At 37.3% G+C, this 18144-nt stretch overlaps 1 protein-coding gene across 1 annotated transcript; it reads left to right on the top strand.

Moving 5' to 3' along the window:
* The first annotated feature begins 305 nt into the window (after positions 1-305).
* LOC125236115 lies at positions 306-2966 on the top strand. Its single transcript, XM_048142812.1, has one exon. It carries the CDS (start codon positions 306-308, stop codon positions 2964-2966), a length of 2661 nt encoding a protein of 886 aa, XP_047998769.1.
* The last annotated feature ends 15178 nt before the right edge of the window (positions 2967-18144 follow it).

The raw sequence follows: 18144 nt of genomic DNA, 5'->3' as shown, positions 1-18144 counted from the left end.
AAATATATTACGAAACGCGAGATAAAAAATAATGAAAATGAAAATTTTAATGTACATCTTACGTTGCATTATTCGATGAGGTGAGGTAAAGGTACTACCCGCTATGCAGTGGAGTTCGTGTAGTAATACAGAAATATACTTATTCTAATAACGTTTACACATGTAGGTATATCACGACCCAGTACAGAAAATTGAAAAAGTCCTATAATATAGAAGTAAGACGATTAGGAAATCAGATTGAAGAACATGAGAACTACATCCTCTATTATATAGGCGAAACTAAAGGGCACCATGGAGTGGGATTTATGGTAAAAAAGCACCTAAAGAAACAAATCATAGAGTTCAAAGGCATATCAGAAAGGATTGCTGTACTAAATATAGACCTACAAGGACATAAAAACCTGTGGACTGTTATACAAATCTATGCACCAACAGAAGGAGCACCGGAAGCAAAAAAAGATGAGTTCTACAGACAGCTTTCATCTACACTAGAGACCGCTCACGAAAACATCATTGTCATGGGAGACTTCAATGGAAAAATAGGAATAAAAAGTAAAACAAACAACAAAACGCAAACAAGCACCAACAGGGAAAATGCAGTCATCGGCAAATTCAGCACAGGAGAAAGGAACGACAATGGGAAACGCTTGATAGATTTAGCCTTTACATACAATCTTAAAGTAATGAACACCTTCTTTAAAAAGAAACATAGCAGGAAATGGACCTGGATATCACCTAATGGCCAAATAAGAAATGAAATAGACTATATCCTGACTAACAAACCAATATTTATCAAAGATGTAGACACAGTAAACCAACTTAACTTCAATACAAACCACCGAATGATAAGAGGCAAGCTATATATGAAGCAACCTAAAGCAAGTAGAAAACATATAATGAGAGCAACAAACAGTAGACCAATACACCTGCCACTCCCGAAGGACCTATTGACATCTCTACATACCAACCTCAAAACATTTAAAATGGAAGATACAGTGCAGAATAAATACGACACATTGGAGAGAGAATTAAAAGCCATATCTAGCAAAGTCAACAACTCAAAAATTCATAAAGATAAGGTTGGAGATGAAGCACGGGCTCTGATGGAAATTAGAAGGAATCTCATAACCAATAGAGGTGAAAATAGGAAAAAAATAGCAGATTTAAGTAAACAGATAAACACCAAAATCAGAAAACATATGGAAAGAACCAGACTACAGGCAATACAATACCATATTGAGAAAACAGGAGGAACGAAGAAAGCATTGAAAGAACTAAGAGATAAAACTGAATGGATACCCAACCTAAAAGATATAACAACGGCAAATAAAGTGTTTAGCCGACCAATGATAATAGACACAGAAACAGGATTTTACCAAAACCTATACAATGATACAGACGTCACAAATGACCTTCTAGAATACAAAGAAGATGATGAAGAAATCCCAAATATCCTTGAAAGTGAAGTAAGGCATGCAATCCTAACACAAAAGACGGGGAAAGCCCCAGGGGATGACAAAATTTCTAATGAAATAATAAAAGGCTGTATAGACGAGATACTAGGAACAACGACAGGACTATTCAATGACATTTTAAAAGAGGAAGTCATACCGGAACAATGGAAAACCTCCACAATAATATTACTTCACAAAAAAGGAGATAAAAGCCTAGTCAACAACTACAGACCTATCAGCTTAATAACAAACATGTACAAAATATTCTCCAAAGTTATCCTGAACCGGATTAGCAAAGAACTAGAGGCAAATCAACCTAAGGAGCAAGCGGGTTTCCGAAGTGGATTCTCAACAGTCGACCATATACATACAATCAAACAAATAATAGAAAAACATTTGGAGTACAATAAAATCTTTTATCTTGCTTTCATAGACTACAATAAAGCATTCGACTCTTTGAAACATAAATACATATGGGAAGCATTGCAAGAACAAAACATACAAACAAAATACATAAGAATATTACAACTAATATACCAGAATTCCACAGCTAAAATACGGACAGAAAGAGACGGCAAAGTATTCAGTGTGAAAAAAGGAGTGAAACAGGGAGATCCTTTGTCACCGAAACTTTTCTCCGCAGTTCTAGAATATGTATTTAGGAAGCTTAACTGGGAGTCCCTTGGGATCGACATAAATGGAGCAAAGCTATCAAACCTTAGGTTTGCTGACGATATTATTCTACTTAGCGACAACCCACAAGACCTAAACATAATGTTACAACAACTAGCTGATGTCAGTAAAGAAGTTGGATTAACAATGAACACCGAAAAAACAAAAATAATGACGAACAGTGGAAAAGAAGAGATACTCATAGACAACAACCTCATTGAATATGTAGAACAATACACATATCTCGGGCAAGTAATATCACCTCAAAATTTGATGCAACAAGAAGTGGACACTAGAATTGGGAACTCATGGAAAAGATATTGGTCACTACGAGAAATCATGAAAAACAACCAAATACCTACAAACCTTAAGTCCAAAGTCTTTAACACATGTATCCTTCCCTGTCTCACGTATGGATGCCAAACTTGGGCCCTAACGGACAAGGAAAGGCGAGCTCTCCAAGTTTGCCAAAATAGTATGGAAAGAAGCATGTTGCATATAAAACTTAAAGATAGAATAAAGTTGGATACCATTAGAAAAAGAACAAAGATAACTGACGTAAATCAGACAATGAAGCAACTAAAATGGAAATGGACTGGCCACATGCTCCGAGATAAAAGAGAAAAATGGTCTAAGGACATAACATCATGGTACCCAAGAGATGGCAAAAGGAAGGATGGCGGACAAAAAATGAGATGGGAAAATGAATTCAGAAAGGTAGCTGGAGCCTTGTGGAGAAGACAAGCTCTAGACAGAGAAACATGGAGAAATATGGGAGAGGCCTATGCCAAAGGCAACCAGACTAAACGTCTGCGGAGAAAGGCTAGCAGTAAGCAGTAAGTAAGTATAATATAGTTTATTTTGATTGTAAAATAAAATTGCATGTGACTTATATTGCAAAAAAATGTCTTAATCACGTTCTCCTCTCCTAAAGCAGTTCTGCATGCATAGGCTTGAAGATTTTTTAGTTTACTAGCAGAATTTAGTTACTTCCTTTGGGCCCCCTTAAATCGGTTTTACCCATCCATAAAAGATAAAATAAAAATCGTCATATTCTTCCTTTCAGTATCAATGATAGGTAGTTATTGCGCAATAGTGCCATAAAAAATAAACTAGATTCGTATTAGCATTAAACATTAATGATTTTTGAACTAAGACATTGCTTTTGTACAAAGGAGAACCTCAAAAAATGGTCTGACTAGACGAAAACATGTGTATCGGGGCTAGTACTCAAGGCTCTCAAAAGTGTAGCTATTTTGAGTTATTCAAATAAAACAACATGAATCGTCTGAATTTAATTATGTATATATCACAACATCCACTGCATAAGCACATCAGCTCCGAACATTTAATTTAAAAAGTATTTTTTTACGGTTGCACCTTACGCGGCACTGTTTTTTATTACACCTGCACCCGACAATTTCGAGGCATATTTCTGCAGCAACAGGCAACGTTGCGGGCAAGTAGGCTCCCAAATCCCAATTGTTACAGACTTTCGTCCAGCCACAAGTAGAAAATAATGGCAAATTTTGAATTGGGTTTAGTTGACCCATACATGGACACCTTGATATACCTATAACCCTTACAAAAATGGTGCAAGGCAGCTTTTGTCGGTGAAATGCTGTTAATTTGGCGGTCTTTTTTGGTTAATAACTATTTTCGGCACTCGTTAACCAAAGTACAGGACGCAGATCTGGATAAATATGTCAAGTAATAATTATCCATAAATTATGCAAATCATATAGATAACTACTATTTCACAAGATGTATGTATTAGGATCAGATGTATATATCTGACCTATCATATCAATCGATCATTTCATGTAATATAAATAGTTAAATTCAGACTATATAGGAGTATATATTGATTTAAACTAACACGATCTTCACTCATATTATTAAATTAAAACGGGACTTAATCGCGTAAAACTTACGTTTTATATTTAACCCGACGTTTCGGACATGACATTACGTCCGTGGTCACGGGTAGAAACGTCGGGTTAAATATAAAACGTAAGTTTTACGCGATTAAGTCCCGTTTTAATTTAATAATATATAGGAGTATGTTGTTTAATTTGAAGTACTCTAAATAACTACACTTTTTGAGAGCTTTGAGTACCTTTACCTCACCTCATCGAATCATACAAGCTGACCCGTACCGTACATCAAGATCGCCCTGCCACGTCACTTTCATTATTTTTTATCTCGCGTTTCGTAATATATTTATATAACAAACTATATATTTTTATAAACTGTATAAATGTGGCTTTTTATTGATATTTATTGCTTTTAGATATATATTGTGTAGAAAGAACAAAATAGGATAATGTTAAAAAAAATTATCACATTTTTAATATTTTTTAAAATTTTTGTATTTTTTTTTATTTTAAGTACATTAATCACTAAAATAGCCATAAACTACAATGATTACGGCTTTCGTGTGTTAAAAATAGTGATTATACCTGAAATCATTGACAAAACTTATTGAAATGAGCATTCAAATCACCCTATCGGGCGATGTAAATTATTTTTTATCACTCATCCTATAATATATTTCTATAACAAATTATACATTTTCTAAAACTAGATAAATGTAGCTATTAAATAATATTTTTTATTTAGAAAAAACCATTACAGTTTTCATAAAATGTGCAATAATATGTATTAAAAAAAAATCTCGTTTTCAGATTTTCCCATTTTATTTTGTATTTTTGTTCTAAAATACATTTTTTTTTGTTCCAAAAATGAATTCCTCGTCCTTCATTTATCCGAAAATGATATATTGCATGCCCTATTTTGTATAGTTTTAGAGAAATATGGTTTCAAAGGAAGCGCGGAGGCGCCAGCCTTCCCCCCCTCCTCCCTCCTAAATTAAGGGGGGCTCTCGATGCCTCCCGATCTTTATCTACTCAGGGCCACCCAATGAACAACTGTGCCAAGTCTCAGTGCTTAATCATAAAATGCAGGGTTCCCATACAAGACATAGCAATAGCGTCCCCAGTAATAAGTAGAACTTTATAAAGACTTTCTAGGAAAATTGTTTTGAACTTGATAGGTTCAGTAGTTTTTGAGAAATATACGGAAAACTACGGAACCCTACACTGAGCGTGGCTCGACACGCTCTTGGCCGGTTTTTGTAAGTATATGTTGGCATTAACAGATGCGCTGGGCAGGTAATAGAGGTATAATTCTTGGAAGGGCAGGTCAATTAATAAGGAATCCTTGCCATTTAAATCTTGATAGTCTGTATGATGTCAGCGTGGCAAAAACAGTTAGTAGGTTTATTAATAACTACAGGCAAGGATGTAAGCTACATATCGTCACTACTTTTAAAAAATCTCGTATCTCACGCTGGTCCTCAAAGTTAAAACGTAGTCTTTGAGTAATTATGTTAACTAGAGAGGGCACCTCAACTTGATTTTGTGTAACAACACTTAGAGCTGATCAGCACAAACGCGCTTAGTCTGTGCCGAACGGCTGTGGTAGATTGACGTATCGCAATGAAAAATATTTCGTCTAAATAATGCCCTCATGTGTAGTGAGGTACTGTACAAACTGCTCAGGAAAATCTAACAAAAGCCAAGGAGTGACTTTTCATACGTAGGTTTACTGCATTTTTGTTTAAACACGCTTACTTTAAAAAAAATGTATCAATATAAACTCATGCCGAAGCGCCATGTTGCGGCGGCCATGTTTCGTTGAAACCAAAGAGTAAAAAATGCAACAAAAGCAGACGTGACAATATCGCAAGTTAGTTCAAGTTTCCTATCATACATTAAATTATATATATTTATCGACGCAAAAAAGGTTATTTAATTATTATTGTCAAAATTGCACAGTTTTCCGACATATCGGTCTATAACAGATTCTCAATACGCGTGTCGAAATTCATGTGAGTATGTAAATGTAAGTGCAGTACCTAACCTGCCTGAATGAATTTGGGTAGGTAGACGGTCAAGCAAATTATGAGAGTATAAAAACGCGCGAAATTCAAATTTTCTATGGGACGATAAACCCGCGCCCATACATACATGGATGTAGATAAAGTTATGTGTGCGACTATACATAATTAGGCATTAAAACACTCATGTTATCTTATTAACACAACAAAAACAACATTCATGTTTTATTGCCTACCATTATGCAAATGTCACATAAATAACTAATATCCAGTTGCGGCTACGTGTACACATGTACGCTCTGTCCGTATGCAGCTTTAAAAAATGTGGGCATTTAAAAAAATTGGGACTCACAGAGTTGTTAATAAAAGTTAAATCGCTGTCAGTTTTGCAACGATAATTAAGCATGGAATTTCAATAAAAACATCGTGAATTATACTAAGCTATAATCTAAATTCAGAACGTGAAAAAAAGTTTAGTTTTAAATACAGATTTCAAGCTTGATTATCATTACAAAACTAACAGCGATTTATGTTTTTTGTTAACAACTCACGCTAATTGAGTCATAAATTTAAAAAAATGCCCATGTAAACCCATGTCACTTCTATACTACGACTTCTAATCTATGCACTCTATGCAGGGCTCATCATCGCGACCGAAAGGTCGTAAGCGCCGAGTAAAATCGTAGCGCTTGCGACGTTACGGAAGCAGGCCATTGGTTCACACCCCGCCCCCTCGCCCCGCCTTCAGCTTACAGGCTGTGACACGTTCGTTGTTTGCTATAGCTCCTCTATACGAAGTAATAATTACTCAATGAACGTAGTAAGTCTATATGCATTCCATACATACTTACTACAATTTTCTTTTCATTGACAGACGAAGATACAAGTTAGGCTTAGAATAAATTTAATCCAGAGGCCGTGAGTTCAAGTCTCACCCAAGGCAGACATTTTCCACTTTTAAATTTATTCTAAGCCTAGTGGCATCGATTGCATACGTTTCTGCTAATCAGAAGTTAAAAACGAAGATACAAGTTTTTTTAAAAGTAGTGACGATGTGAGTGTGCTCGGGAAAACGTCCCACTTTGTCGATTGCTATAAAGCCGCTTTGTCAGTTTATTCACATAAGTAAATCTGGCCTTAAAAAGTGGGACGTTCTATTAAACACACTCACATATTTTTTATAAGGGGGGAACTGAGGAAACTACTTCGATTTAAAAATAAACTCTAAGAACTACATATTTTTATATCAATTAGAATCATCAAAGTATGGATAAGCTTACAAAACCCACTAACTGCGAAATAAGTAAGACAAATAGAGCAAACGAAATCTCCTAATGGAGCAACCTTGAGCCGGCAATAACTTAAGATTGCGTTAATTATTAAATACGTTCACTCGTTTCTTAAATTAAAATCTTGAGACAATCATGCGTACAGTTTTTATTGGCCAATGTGAGCGTGCGGCTAGTACGCCTATACATTATACCCTTTAGGCACAGTTTAATAAAGAGTGCTATCGTACAGTATGGCCACTCCCGCTCCCCGCTGAAAGTGCCGCCGACCCCCTCTCGGTTACATCACAGTTACCGCCTGTCAAAAACGCGAACAGTCGACCTGTCATATTTCACTCATACAAGCATAATACGCGTTCACCTACACGAGCTTAGACTGCGTGCTAGGAACGCGCCTCTTTCATATACATATTTGATTGCTAGTGTCCGAGGTGTGGTTTAGGTATACCTTAAAGGTCGGCAACTCATGCGCGTTTTGAGAGCCAACGATTTTCATGAAACATGGCTCCCGACTGATTCAGTTGTTAAAGAAAGAGACTCGATCATCGATTGCGTGTTCGATCCATATCGGATCGCGCAACACTTTCACCTAAAATCGAGTTATTTTAATCGAAAACCGAGTTTATTTCTAAAAGGTCACTTTGCCAATGTTGTACACATTTTTCGTATCGATTTATGTTCATTCTGATTGGCAAAATATATTGTATGGTCAGGCCTACGTCACTTGCTCGCGGTCGCGCGTAGGGTTGCAAATAGAAAAAAAAAACAAATGTTTTTTTTTTTAAACAAATGTTTTTTTTTTTTTTCAGAATTCTGAAAATAACATGAAAAAAAACCGAGCACCCTTGTTTTTTTTCTAAATATGGTTGTTTTCAGATGAACCAATATTTCGACAATAACGGTTTTTCGTGAGTTGTAACGTGCTTCAATAATAATAACGTACATTTTAATTCGATTAACATTCAGTATACGAACGTTTATTGGGAAATTCCCGATGCGACGTGCAACGCAGAGAGGTGGTGGTGTTGCCAACAGTAAATAGTGATAACTACCAACTACAGATTTCGTAAATGTTACTTTTATAAGACCAGAAATGAAAATTATTTGATTAAATGTGTTTAATAGTTAACATTAAGTCTAAAAAACCGTATAAAAGTATTAATTGCTTTGCAAATTTTGAGATTTCGTACTTTAGAAAAAAAAACATAATCCAGAAAAAAAACTGTTTTTTTCAAGCCAGAACCGTTTTTTGCAACCCTAGTCGCGCGTTAAAGTACCTACCCGCTAGCAGTTGCCTCGAGGTAACAAGTGGGCGAGAGCCCCACGCGCCCGCCTGTGTAGTCGCGTAACAAGTACCTACTATTCTTCCGAGTTTTACGAAGTAACTTATTAGTATTAGTTAAATAAAGCGTAGGCATTTGTCGTTATGCGGGCAAGCGAAGGATCTGTTATGTTAGTAACTTATTAATAATCTGTGGTATTCGCCTTTTGGTCGCCTTTTGGTTTATAGGTACCTATGAATACTTACTCTAATTATAGACCTAGCTGAGTAACTTGTAGGGACGACTGGTGTGGCTCAGTCGGTAGTTACCCTGCCTGCTAAGCCGCGGTCCTGGGTTCGAATCCCGGTAAGGGCATTTATTTGTGTGATGATCACAGATGAATACTTACTCTAATTATAGACCTAGCTGAGTAACTTGTAGGGACGACTGGTGTGGCTCAGTCGGTAGTTACCCTGCCTACTAAGCCGCGGTCCTGGGTTCGAATCCCGGTAAGGGCATTTATTTGTGTGATGACCACAGATATTTGTTCCGGAGTCATGGATGTTTTCTATGTATATAAGTATGTATTTATCTATTTAAGTATGTATTGGGTTGGTAAGAAAGTAATGAGCGATCGATTGAATTCCACATAAAATTTTTGAGAGAGTTCTAGAATCTTCTATGGTCGAAAGTATATAAAGGGCGAGTCGCACAGTTTCTCGTCAGTCATTCACTAGCTGTCGCCGAGCTAATATAAGGAAGAAAATGGACAAATTAAAAGTGCATGTAAGGCATTGCTTACTATATGAATTTCAGTCTGGCCATTCAGCCGCCGAAGCAGTGCGTAATATATGTCAGCGTGTTGCTCCTGAAGTTGTGTCTGAGGCCACGGCGAAACGATGGTTCCAGCGGTTTCGTAGTGGCGACTTTTCATTATCAGATCAACCTAAGTCTGGTCGACCGGTGAAGATTGATGTAGCCAAATTAAAAACCTTAATTGAAGGAGATCCGAGGCTAACGAGTCATACTCTTGCTACCGAGTTAGGCTGCTCTCATGTCACCATAGAAACACATTTACACGAGTTGGGAAAAAACTACAAATACAGTTTTTTGATTCCGCACGAACTTGATAGAGATCAACTAAACCGCCGTGCCGATATCTGCATACAACTTCTGTCTTTTCGCCGCACATTCAACTGGTTGGACCATATTATCACTGGAGATGAAAAATGGGTCTTATATATAAATCACACACGCAAACGTCAGTGGCTAGCTCCAAACGAAAAAGGAATAGAGGCACCAAAAACAGAGCCTCACCCGAAAAAAGTTATGCTGTCCGTTTGGTGGGATATTCATGGTATTTATTCACTGGGAACTCCTACCAAGTGGAATGACTGTTACCGCATCAGTATACTGTAATCAGCTTGAAAATTTAAACCAAAAAATCTGTCAGAACCGTCCACAGCATGCTAAAGTTTTTTTCTTACACGACAATGCTCGCCCACACATTGCAAAAGTGACTCGGCTAAAGCTATTGGAGCTAGGTTGGAAAGTGATACCTCATCCACCGTACTCTCCAGACTTGGCACCTACGGATTACGCATTGTTCAGATCGCTAAGCAATGCCTTGAATGAAAAAAAGTTCGATGATCAAGCCCATCTACGACAGTACATAGCTGAGTTTTTTGAATCTAAACCTAAGAACTTCTTCGCCGATGCTATTCATTCTTTACCAGAACGATGGAGACAAGTAGTAGATAACGAAGGCCGTTATATTTTTGATAAATGATTAAAATAATAAATTAAATAAAAATTACAATATTGGTTATGATTCGCTCATTATTTTCTTACCAACCCAATATATCGTCGCTTAGCACCCATAGTACAAGCTTTGCTTAGTTTGGGGCTAAGTTTATCTGTGTAAGGTGTCTCCAATATTTATTTATTTATTTAATTTATTTAAATTATAAAGTTGATTTTATACTAAAATACAGACAATAGTCTAGTGCAGAGATGAGAGCTGACATGCCTTCTTAAACGCTGGAAAATCCCCTCTAGTGCTGAGGCGTTCTTTCTTAAAATAGCTTTAATTGTAATATTGCAGAGAGCACAAAATGCCGGCTTCTGAATACCTGACATTTAACTGATAATTAAACGGAATTAGTTGGTTACTGTGCTAGAAACAAGCGCTGGTGGCCTAGCGGTAAGAGCGTGAGACTTTCGATCCGGAGGTCGCGGGTTCGAACCCCGGCTCGTACCAATGAGTTTTTCGGAACTTATGTGTGTCATGTCATGTGTGTGTGTGCCAGTTGCTTTTCGGTGAAGGAAAACATCGTGAGGAAACCGGACTAATCCCAATAAGGCCTAGTTACCCTCCGGGTTGGGAGGTCAGATGGCAGTCGCTTTCGCAAAACTAGTGCCTACGCCAAATCTTGGGATTAGTTGTCAAAGCGGACCCCAGGCTCCCATGAGCCGTGGCAAATGCCGGGATAACGCAAGGGGGATGATGAGTGCTAGAAACAACGCTGCCCATCTTTACTGTAAGGCCTGAGTGGGCCCTCGGAGCGGAGGGTTACGGCCCAGCCACGACATTGGTCTAAGCGCGGCAGCGGTGAGCGGCAGCCATACGTGCGAATGAAAAGTCCCATCGCTGTGTCTCGCTCCAATGTATGGCCGCCGCTCACCGCTGTCGCGCTTAGACCAATGTCGTGGCTGAGCCGTTAGGCGAGACATGCAGCGGGGCGGCCGAGAGAGGGTACATTCTATTTATGAAGCGTCAACTTAGGACACTTGTATGAGCTTCAATTGTTTGATATGCACGCCGCACGTCAAGTAACGTACATAGAATATGAGCGTCCACTAAATCCTCCGCCACACAAAGCGTTTTGATGTTTTGATAGCGTATCGTTAGCGGAGCGCAATGATAGCGTTGCGCCGGACGAACGCTGGCGTTCCGCTCGCAATTTTTTTCAACAGCAAACGAGCAGACGAGCCGCCTGATGGTAAGCAGTCATCGCCGCCCATGGACATAAGCAACATCAGGGGAGCCATTTATGCGTTGCCGACCTTTGAGAACACTAAATACCTGCTTCTTAAAGAACCCCATGTCATAGCGCAAGGGAAACACATCAGAAGGTAGCTCATTCCACAATTTGCACGTTCTGGGCAAAAACGAGCGGGAGGCCCGTTTGTTCTTGGTTTGCCACGTGTCGAGAAAGTGAGAATGAACTTTGTTTCTTTTGCGGGAGGCATCCGCGCATTCCGCTCGCTTTAGTTTCCACCGGCGTCTGCTGGGCGCAACGCCAGCGTTCGTTGCGCACCGCTATCATTGCGCTGCGCTAACGCTCCGCCTACGCTCTCAAAACGCGCATGTGTGGCCGAGCTTTAAGGACTTATACCTACTTAGATTATTAATTTGAAGATGTCAAGGCCTGTGTTAGTTTTGATTATCACAACTACACTTAGGTATTTCAATTTAATGTACGGAAAGAAACAAAAAAAATACAAATAAAATATTCAAAATATTAATACGAATGATAATGCTAACTAATCAACCGTGAACATGTATAATATCAGTCTGTCTGTCTGCCTGTCACTAACGAACACGACTTTACCAAGGCCGGCCAAGATCGTGAACATTTGGAAAAAATGTTAAGTTAAATATTCATAGAATGATAACAACTCATAGAGACAAGAACTATATATAAAAAATATTACATTTAACAATAATTATTTTTTTATTATTCTGAAACTGTAACTCTATTTTACAGTTATTTCTTTGGTACATAACAAACATCTACTGCTTCTACATAGATAAGTCAATTCATTAATTACAACATAGTAAAAACTTACAACTAAACACTTGTACTAAAAATCTTACAAATAAATACTTATACTACTTAGATAAGTTATGGAACCTAAATGCCGAAATGCGAAATTTGTTTCCTGTCTGGGTTCTCGTATCTTAGCTAGCTGTCTCATATTATCTGTTACAAAAAGTAGATTATATCAATCTCTTCCAATGATCACAATCGGACTTGTCAACGATTTTTTTTATGGAAATTCTTTGGACGAACAATATCCTTGGCTGTCTTATTAGTATCGAGAATTTCAACGAGCTTAAAGACCTTTATGACCTTTCACACGGACCAGTATGATATCTGAGACAACTGACATTTTGAGAATTACCTTGTCCAATCATATTTAAGATTTCTTAGCAACTCGAAAAATAAGAATTGAGTCTTGCATATTTAAAAATAATTTGGACATTTATCATGTAAATATTATTTTTTGCGTCTCTTAACTACTAGGTAAGGTGCATTGGGGTAATTTCGAAAGTCACATAAAAATCATTATCTCAGAGGAAAAAAATTAAACCTGTGATCATTATTATTTCCCCTTTCGAAATCACCCGAGCATTTCTGTGCATCGAAATTACCCCACTGCACAAAGATTAAGTTGTGTTAATCAAACCTTCAACACATCACAATCACATGAAATACGAGTATGATTTATTCATAAACTCACGCCTGTATTTCCAAAAGGGGTTGGCAGAATACATGAAACTGCATGTTTCAGTGCCACTGCCACTCTTAGCAATCAAAGGGTTGAATTTGTGGTATTTCAGTGATATGTAGCCAGCTTGGCGCCCACGCCATAATTGAATCCAAATCCCGCAGATGTTCAATGTTTAAATAAATAAATAAATAAATAAATAAATATTGGGGGACACCTTACACAGATCAACTTAGCCCTAAACTAAGCAAAGCTTGTACTATGGGTGCTAAGCGACGATATACATACTTAAATAGATAAATACATACTTATATACATAGAAAACATCCATGACTCAGGAACAAATATCTGTGCTCATCACAGAAATAAATGCCCTTACCGGGATTCGAACCTGGGACCGCGGCTCAGCAGGCAGGGTCACTACCGACTGAGCCAGACCGGTCGTCACTGACTCATCGTCGTCGTTTAAACTGATAACTAATATTATTTTAAAATTTTATTATTAAATTTTACTGTACACATTTCTGAAATACCTACTTATACTAATTATTATTGTTTAATACCTAAGTACTATGAATGTATGAAACCATGACAATGTATGATTAATACAAATAAAGAATATGAATATGATATTACATACTTATTTTGAACAAATATCATCGAAATCGAAAGCAGCTATAAAATTATCAAATTAGCTATTTCATTGCGATCAAACGCCACGCTTTCTCAGATACGGAGTTTCATTAGTTATAGCATAGCTATTAATAATTTTCCTTTAAGTCGATGAACTTTACCTATTCCGAATTCAGAAGAAAGTGTTGATATTGTTATTGCGTGGTGTTATTCTGATCGCTTGTCGAGAACGAGTGAAACGGATTAATTCAAAAGAGGCCATTGTAAAGAAAATGTACGTACAAACTCATGCCTGTACTCCCATAAGGGGTAAACAGAGCATATGAAACAGCTCAAGTTACTGCGCAACTTTCAGCAAAAAATAAGTTACTTAATAGAAGAAAACTTAATATAAAAGAAAGACTATTGATGATACAAGTCAAATTTGTTCGAACAACAAGGTCAAACTTGTTAAAATATATATGATTGAATCAGCCAATATGCTTAAAACAATATGTATTTTGTTGCTTTTATGACATCGACTTGTTGGTTCAAATGACGAGTAACTTGTAGAATGTACTAGTTACACTTAACAAAATGTAACTTGTTGTTTGAGCCAAAGAGCACTTAGGCGCTATTTTAACCAAAATAATTGTTGAACGAACATGAAAACTGGTTGTTCTTTCTCCCGTGTAGAAATCATGTTATGGGACCTGAGTTACCATCACTCGGAAACCAATGGTAACACCACAGCCAGATCACCAGTTGCTGAATCGTTAGGCATACGGGTCGTTCACACTGTGACGTCATCAGAAAGTGAAACATATGTGGTAAAATATGGCATTATTTAAACGAATTTGCATTACCGCATGAATATTTTGACGTTTGCAAATGTAACTAGCTGGTTACATATACCTACCTACTCTTTTTAATTTAAAAACATGCTAGACTTTTAGACTTGAGTAGACCGAATTCAATATAAGGTACAGCGGGGCAAATCTCGACTGAGGGGCAATTATAACTGATCCATTTTTTCCATTATCACACTAAGATGTTGAGTTCTAAGGACTGTATCGTTAATTACAGGGACACAACAAACCTCGTCTAAATGTTGACATGTGCATAATTTTGTATTATTATGGTCCGAGAGTATGATCTGAAGGTATTGGTAAGTACTATTTGACATAAGAAGGTCTGATATTTTTTTTTATTTTAGGGACTTTATGGTACTTTCATTAAGGTCTAGCAAATACATTTCGGACAACCCCTAATCTGGCTTAATTTGAGAATATCTCAAAGACTTTTTGTACGATTTCGACAAACAAAGGTTAATATGCTGCCAAAATATATTTTTTAAGAGTCCTCTTCATGGTTGTTCAATTGGGTACTTGCAGAATAAATGCGGTGAATTTATATAATTTAAAAAAACGCATTTTTGAGCAACGTTCCGGTTTGCCGTAAATTTTTGATACAAGCAGGATGAGAGAAATAGATAAAAAAAATTAGGCATAGGCCAATGTCTAATAGACATTCATGGTGTTTGAACAGTGCCTAAACCAGATCGATATAAACAGTGTATGATAGTTAAATTCGACATCAAAGTCGGAGTTAGCGTAAGCACCATGCCACATTCTCTAAATGGCCGCCATACACAGATCATGAACTTTATTTTTTTTAAATAACAGTGGCTAGACTATGTCTAGATATTCTGCTTTGTGGATCATGTGTCGTTGAGGTTCGCACTGTACAATTTTTTTTCGCAATTGTATCGTCTTGTACGCACTTTGTGAATGTTCTAGTAGCAGTTGTCCGAAATCGTAATTGGTACTCGGGAGGATTAAGTCAATGCTGTCTAAACCACATGCTTTATGTCGAGTTTCTAGGACAAAATGCGTACCTTATTATGTGCCTTATTAAGCCCATGTCTTGTTATAAGAAAAAAATATAATATCAAATATAATAAATATAGCAAATAAATACGGCTACTCAAAGTTGTCTCCATATTTAACGATACAGTCTTTACATACATGTATCCACTGAACACGCCTACCATATATAACCGGTGGACACTCTATTTAATAACGCAAACATTGTAAAACATGGAAATAATGGATCAGTTATATTTGTCCCCCAGTCGGGATTTGCCCCGATGTACCTTCATTTGCGAGACTTGGACGATTTAAGGTGACATTTGGCAGGCCACATTTATGTTGATATATTTAGTGACTTATTAACAAAAAAATACGTGGACGAAAAATATCGTTGGCTGTCATATAAATCTACTTTATTTATTAGTATCGAGAATGTAAACGAGTTTGAAGACCTTTCTGACGAATTTAGATGCTATCGGAATTTTTGCAATTGACATTTTGAAAAACATATTCTTCAAAAATACAGATATTTGATATGGACTTTAGATCACAATTTCATTATATAACTCCCGTTATTTGGGGTCGGATTTCCTCACTCTAAGATTTCCTCACGCCAGAATTTCATTATATAACATTTTATATAAGTATGTAGAACTACGGTTTTCATTATTAACCCCACAATGCATAGGTACAGTTCCACATGTGGCACAAAAATTTGTCTCACTAAATGTTCATTTCTACAGTTTCAAAATTTACAAATGGTATTATCTGAGTCATTAACCACTTTCCACTTAACATCCACAAAATATGCACTCACTGCAATGAAACCGAAATGATTCATCTGTGATTCAGAGACAATCATTTTCGGTCATCACCAGGCCCCGGAACCGAATGGCATTTCTACGACGCGAAACGCCACCGAGACCCCGCAGAAATGTAGTCTGGCTCTGTCGCGCCAATACGCAAGAGCGATAGAGATAGATAGCTACGAGGGAGATATTGTCGTGAGCGTTTGTGCATTCGCACACAGTTTCGCAAAATTAAATCATAGCTACGTAACAGACCCTCAGGCTTTGGACGTGCAAATTAAGCCATCGCGAATACTTTCTTTATCGTTTATTGGACAACATTCTTGAGATACCGCGTTTATGGCATAAGCTTGTGTTAGTCAGATCCTGGTTAGATTGAAAAGATGGCTACAACTAAAACTGAGATTAGCCGTTTTCCAGCCAAGTACGACGAGAATCATGGAACTTATTCGCTAGATGCACTTTTTCTGCCCTTATTTTATCAGCTAAAACTGTGCCGCTCTTAAGCAAAATTAACCACATTGTTATTTAACTATAAGGACGCTCTAACTTGTAATTCGCATATCTAACGATACTTGCAAATTTCTGCCTTATAATAAAGTCTACTTTATTATAGTCTACTATATTGTGGTCCCTTTTGCCAACGCGTCACAATTATTGGCATTCCATAAGGCGAAAAGTGAAAACCATAACCCTTCCTTCCTAACACAATATCGAACTTTGTCAATAAGGTCGACACATAGTTTTGGAGCGGGGCTATGGTATGTGCTGCATATTTCATCCAAAGAAAACACACAGGTACCTATTGTTAAAAGATCACAATTTATCAACGTTTCTCTTAATTATTGAAAGTTGGCGAGCATTCCGGTCTCACGGCATAGGCACAATACGTTACTGGTGCACGTATCTGCAATCTATACGCTAAATAGTCTAGAATAGCATGGTATCTAGAGTTCTAGACAGTAGCGAGACTCGTGGAACTTGGCTCTCATTTTAAATTTAATTAAATTACGTTTATGTACATAGAACTTCTGTTTCTACTGTACAGACCTAGAGTTAGATGCACTTTCAGCCCGTGGGATTACAAAAAGGCCTGGGTATTCAACACTCAAATCTTTTTTTCTCATATCCTGAATCACACAATCCATCCATCGTTGTTTGGGTTTACCCCTCCCTCTCCATCCATCAACATTCATCTACAACATTCTTTTGCCTACGTCATTTCATCCCTCCTCATTACATGACCGTACCACACCAACCTGCCACTCCTCATCTTTTCTGTTATAGGCGCAACATATATTCATTTCTGATCCGATCCATTCTGGTCACTCCACACATCCATCTCAACATTCTGATTTCCGCTAAGTGCACTCTCCTTATTATATATTATGTATGCGATGCATATAAATTTACAGCGTTTCAACTTTTTTTTAAAGTGTCGTTGTCCTTCAGAAAGTTCACTCACTAAAATTAGGAACCATGCATGGCATGATATTGATAATAACTGAAATGGATACACCAAAGAAAGAACAACCAAGTCCATTGGTGACGGAGCCGGGAATCGAACCATGACACCGATCCTAGTGATAGTACTGATAGCATGCATAATGCCAGTAAGGTTATAAAATATTCGCATGAATAGACACTTACGATTACGCATGACGAAGAAAAAGTTTACCATTTTATCACTTTGTTTCATAATGCGAATATGCAAATTGTAATGGAAAAGACAAATCATGCGTTCACTTAAGATGATCGT

Source organism: Leguminivora glycinivorella, chromosome 18 (genome assembly GCF_023078275.1).
Source record: "Leguminivora glycinivorella isolate SPB_JAAS2020 chromosome 18, LegGlyc_1.1, whole genome shotgun sequence".
In the NCBI taxonomy this organism is placed as follows: domain Eukaryota; kingdom Metazoa; phylum Arthropoda; class Insecta; order Lepidoptera; family Tortricidae; genus Leguminivora; species Leguminivora glycinivorella.
This window is presented reverse-complemented; position numbering and strand designations above follow the sequence as displayed.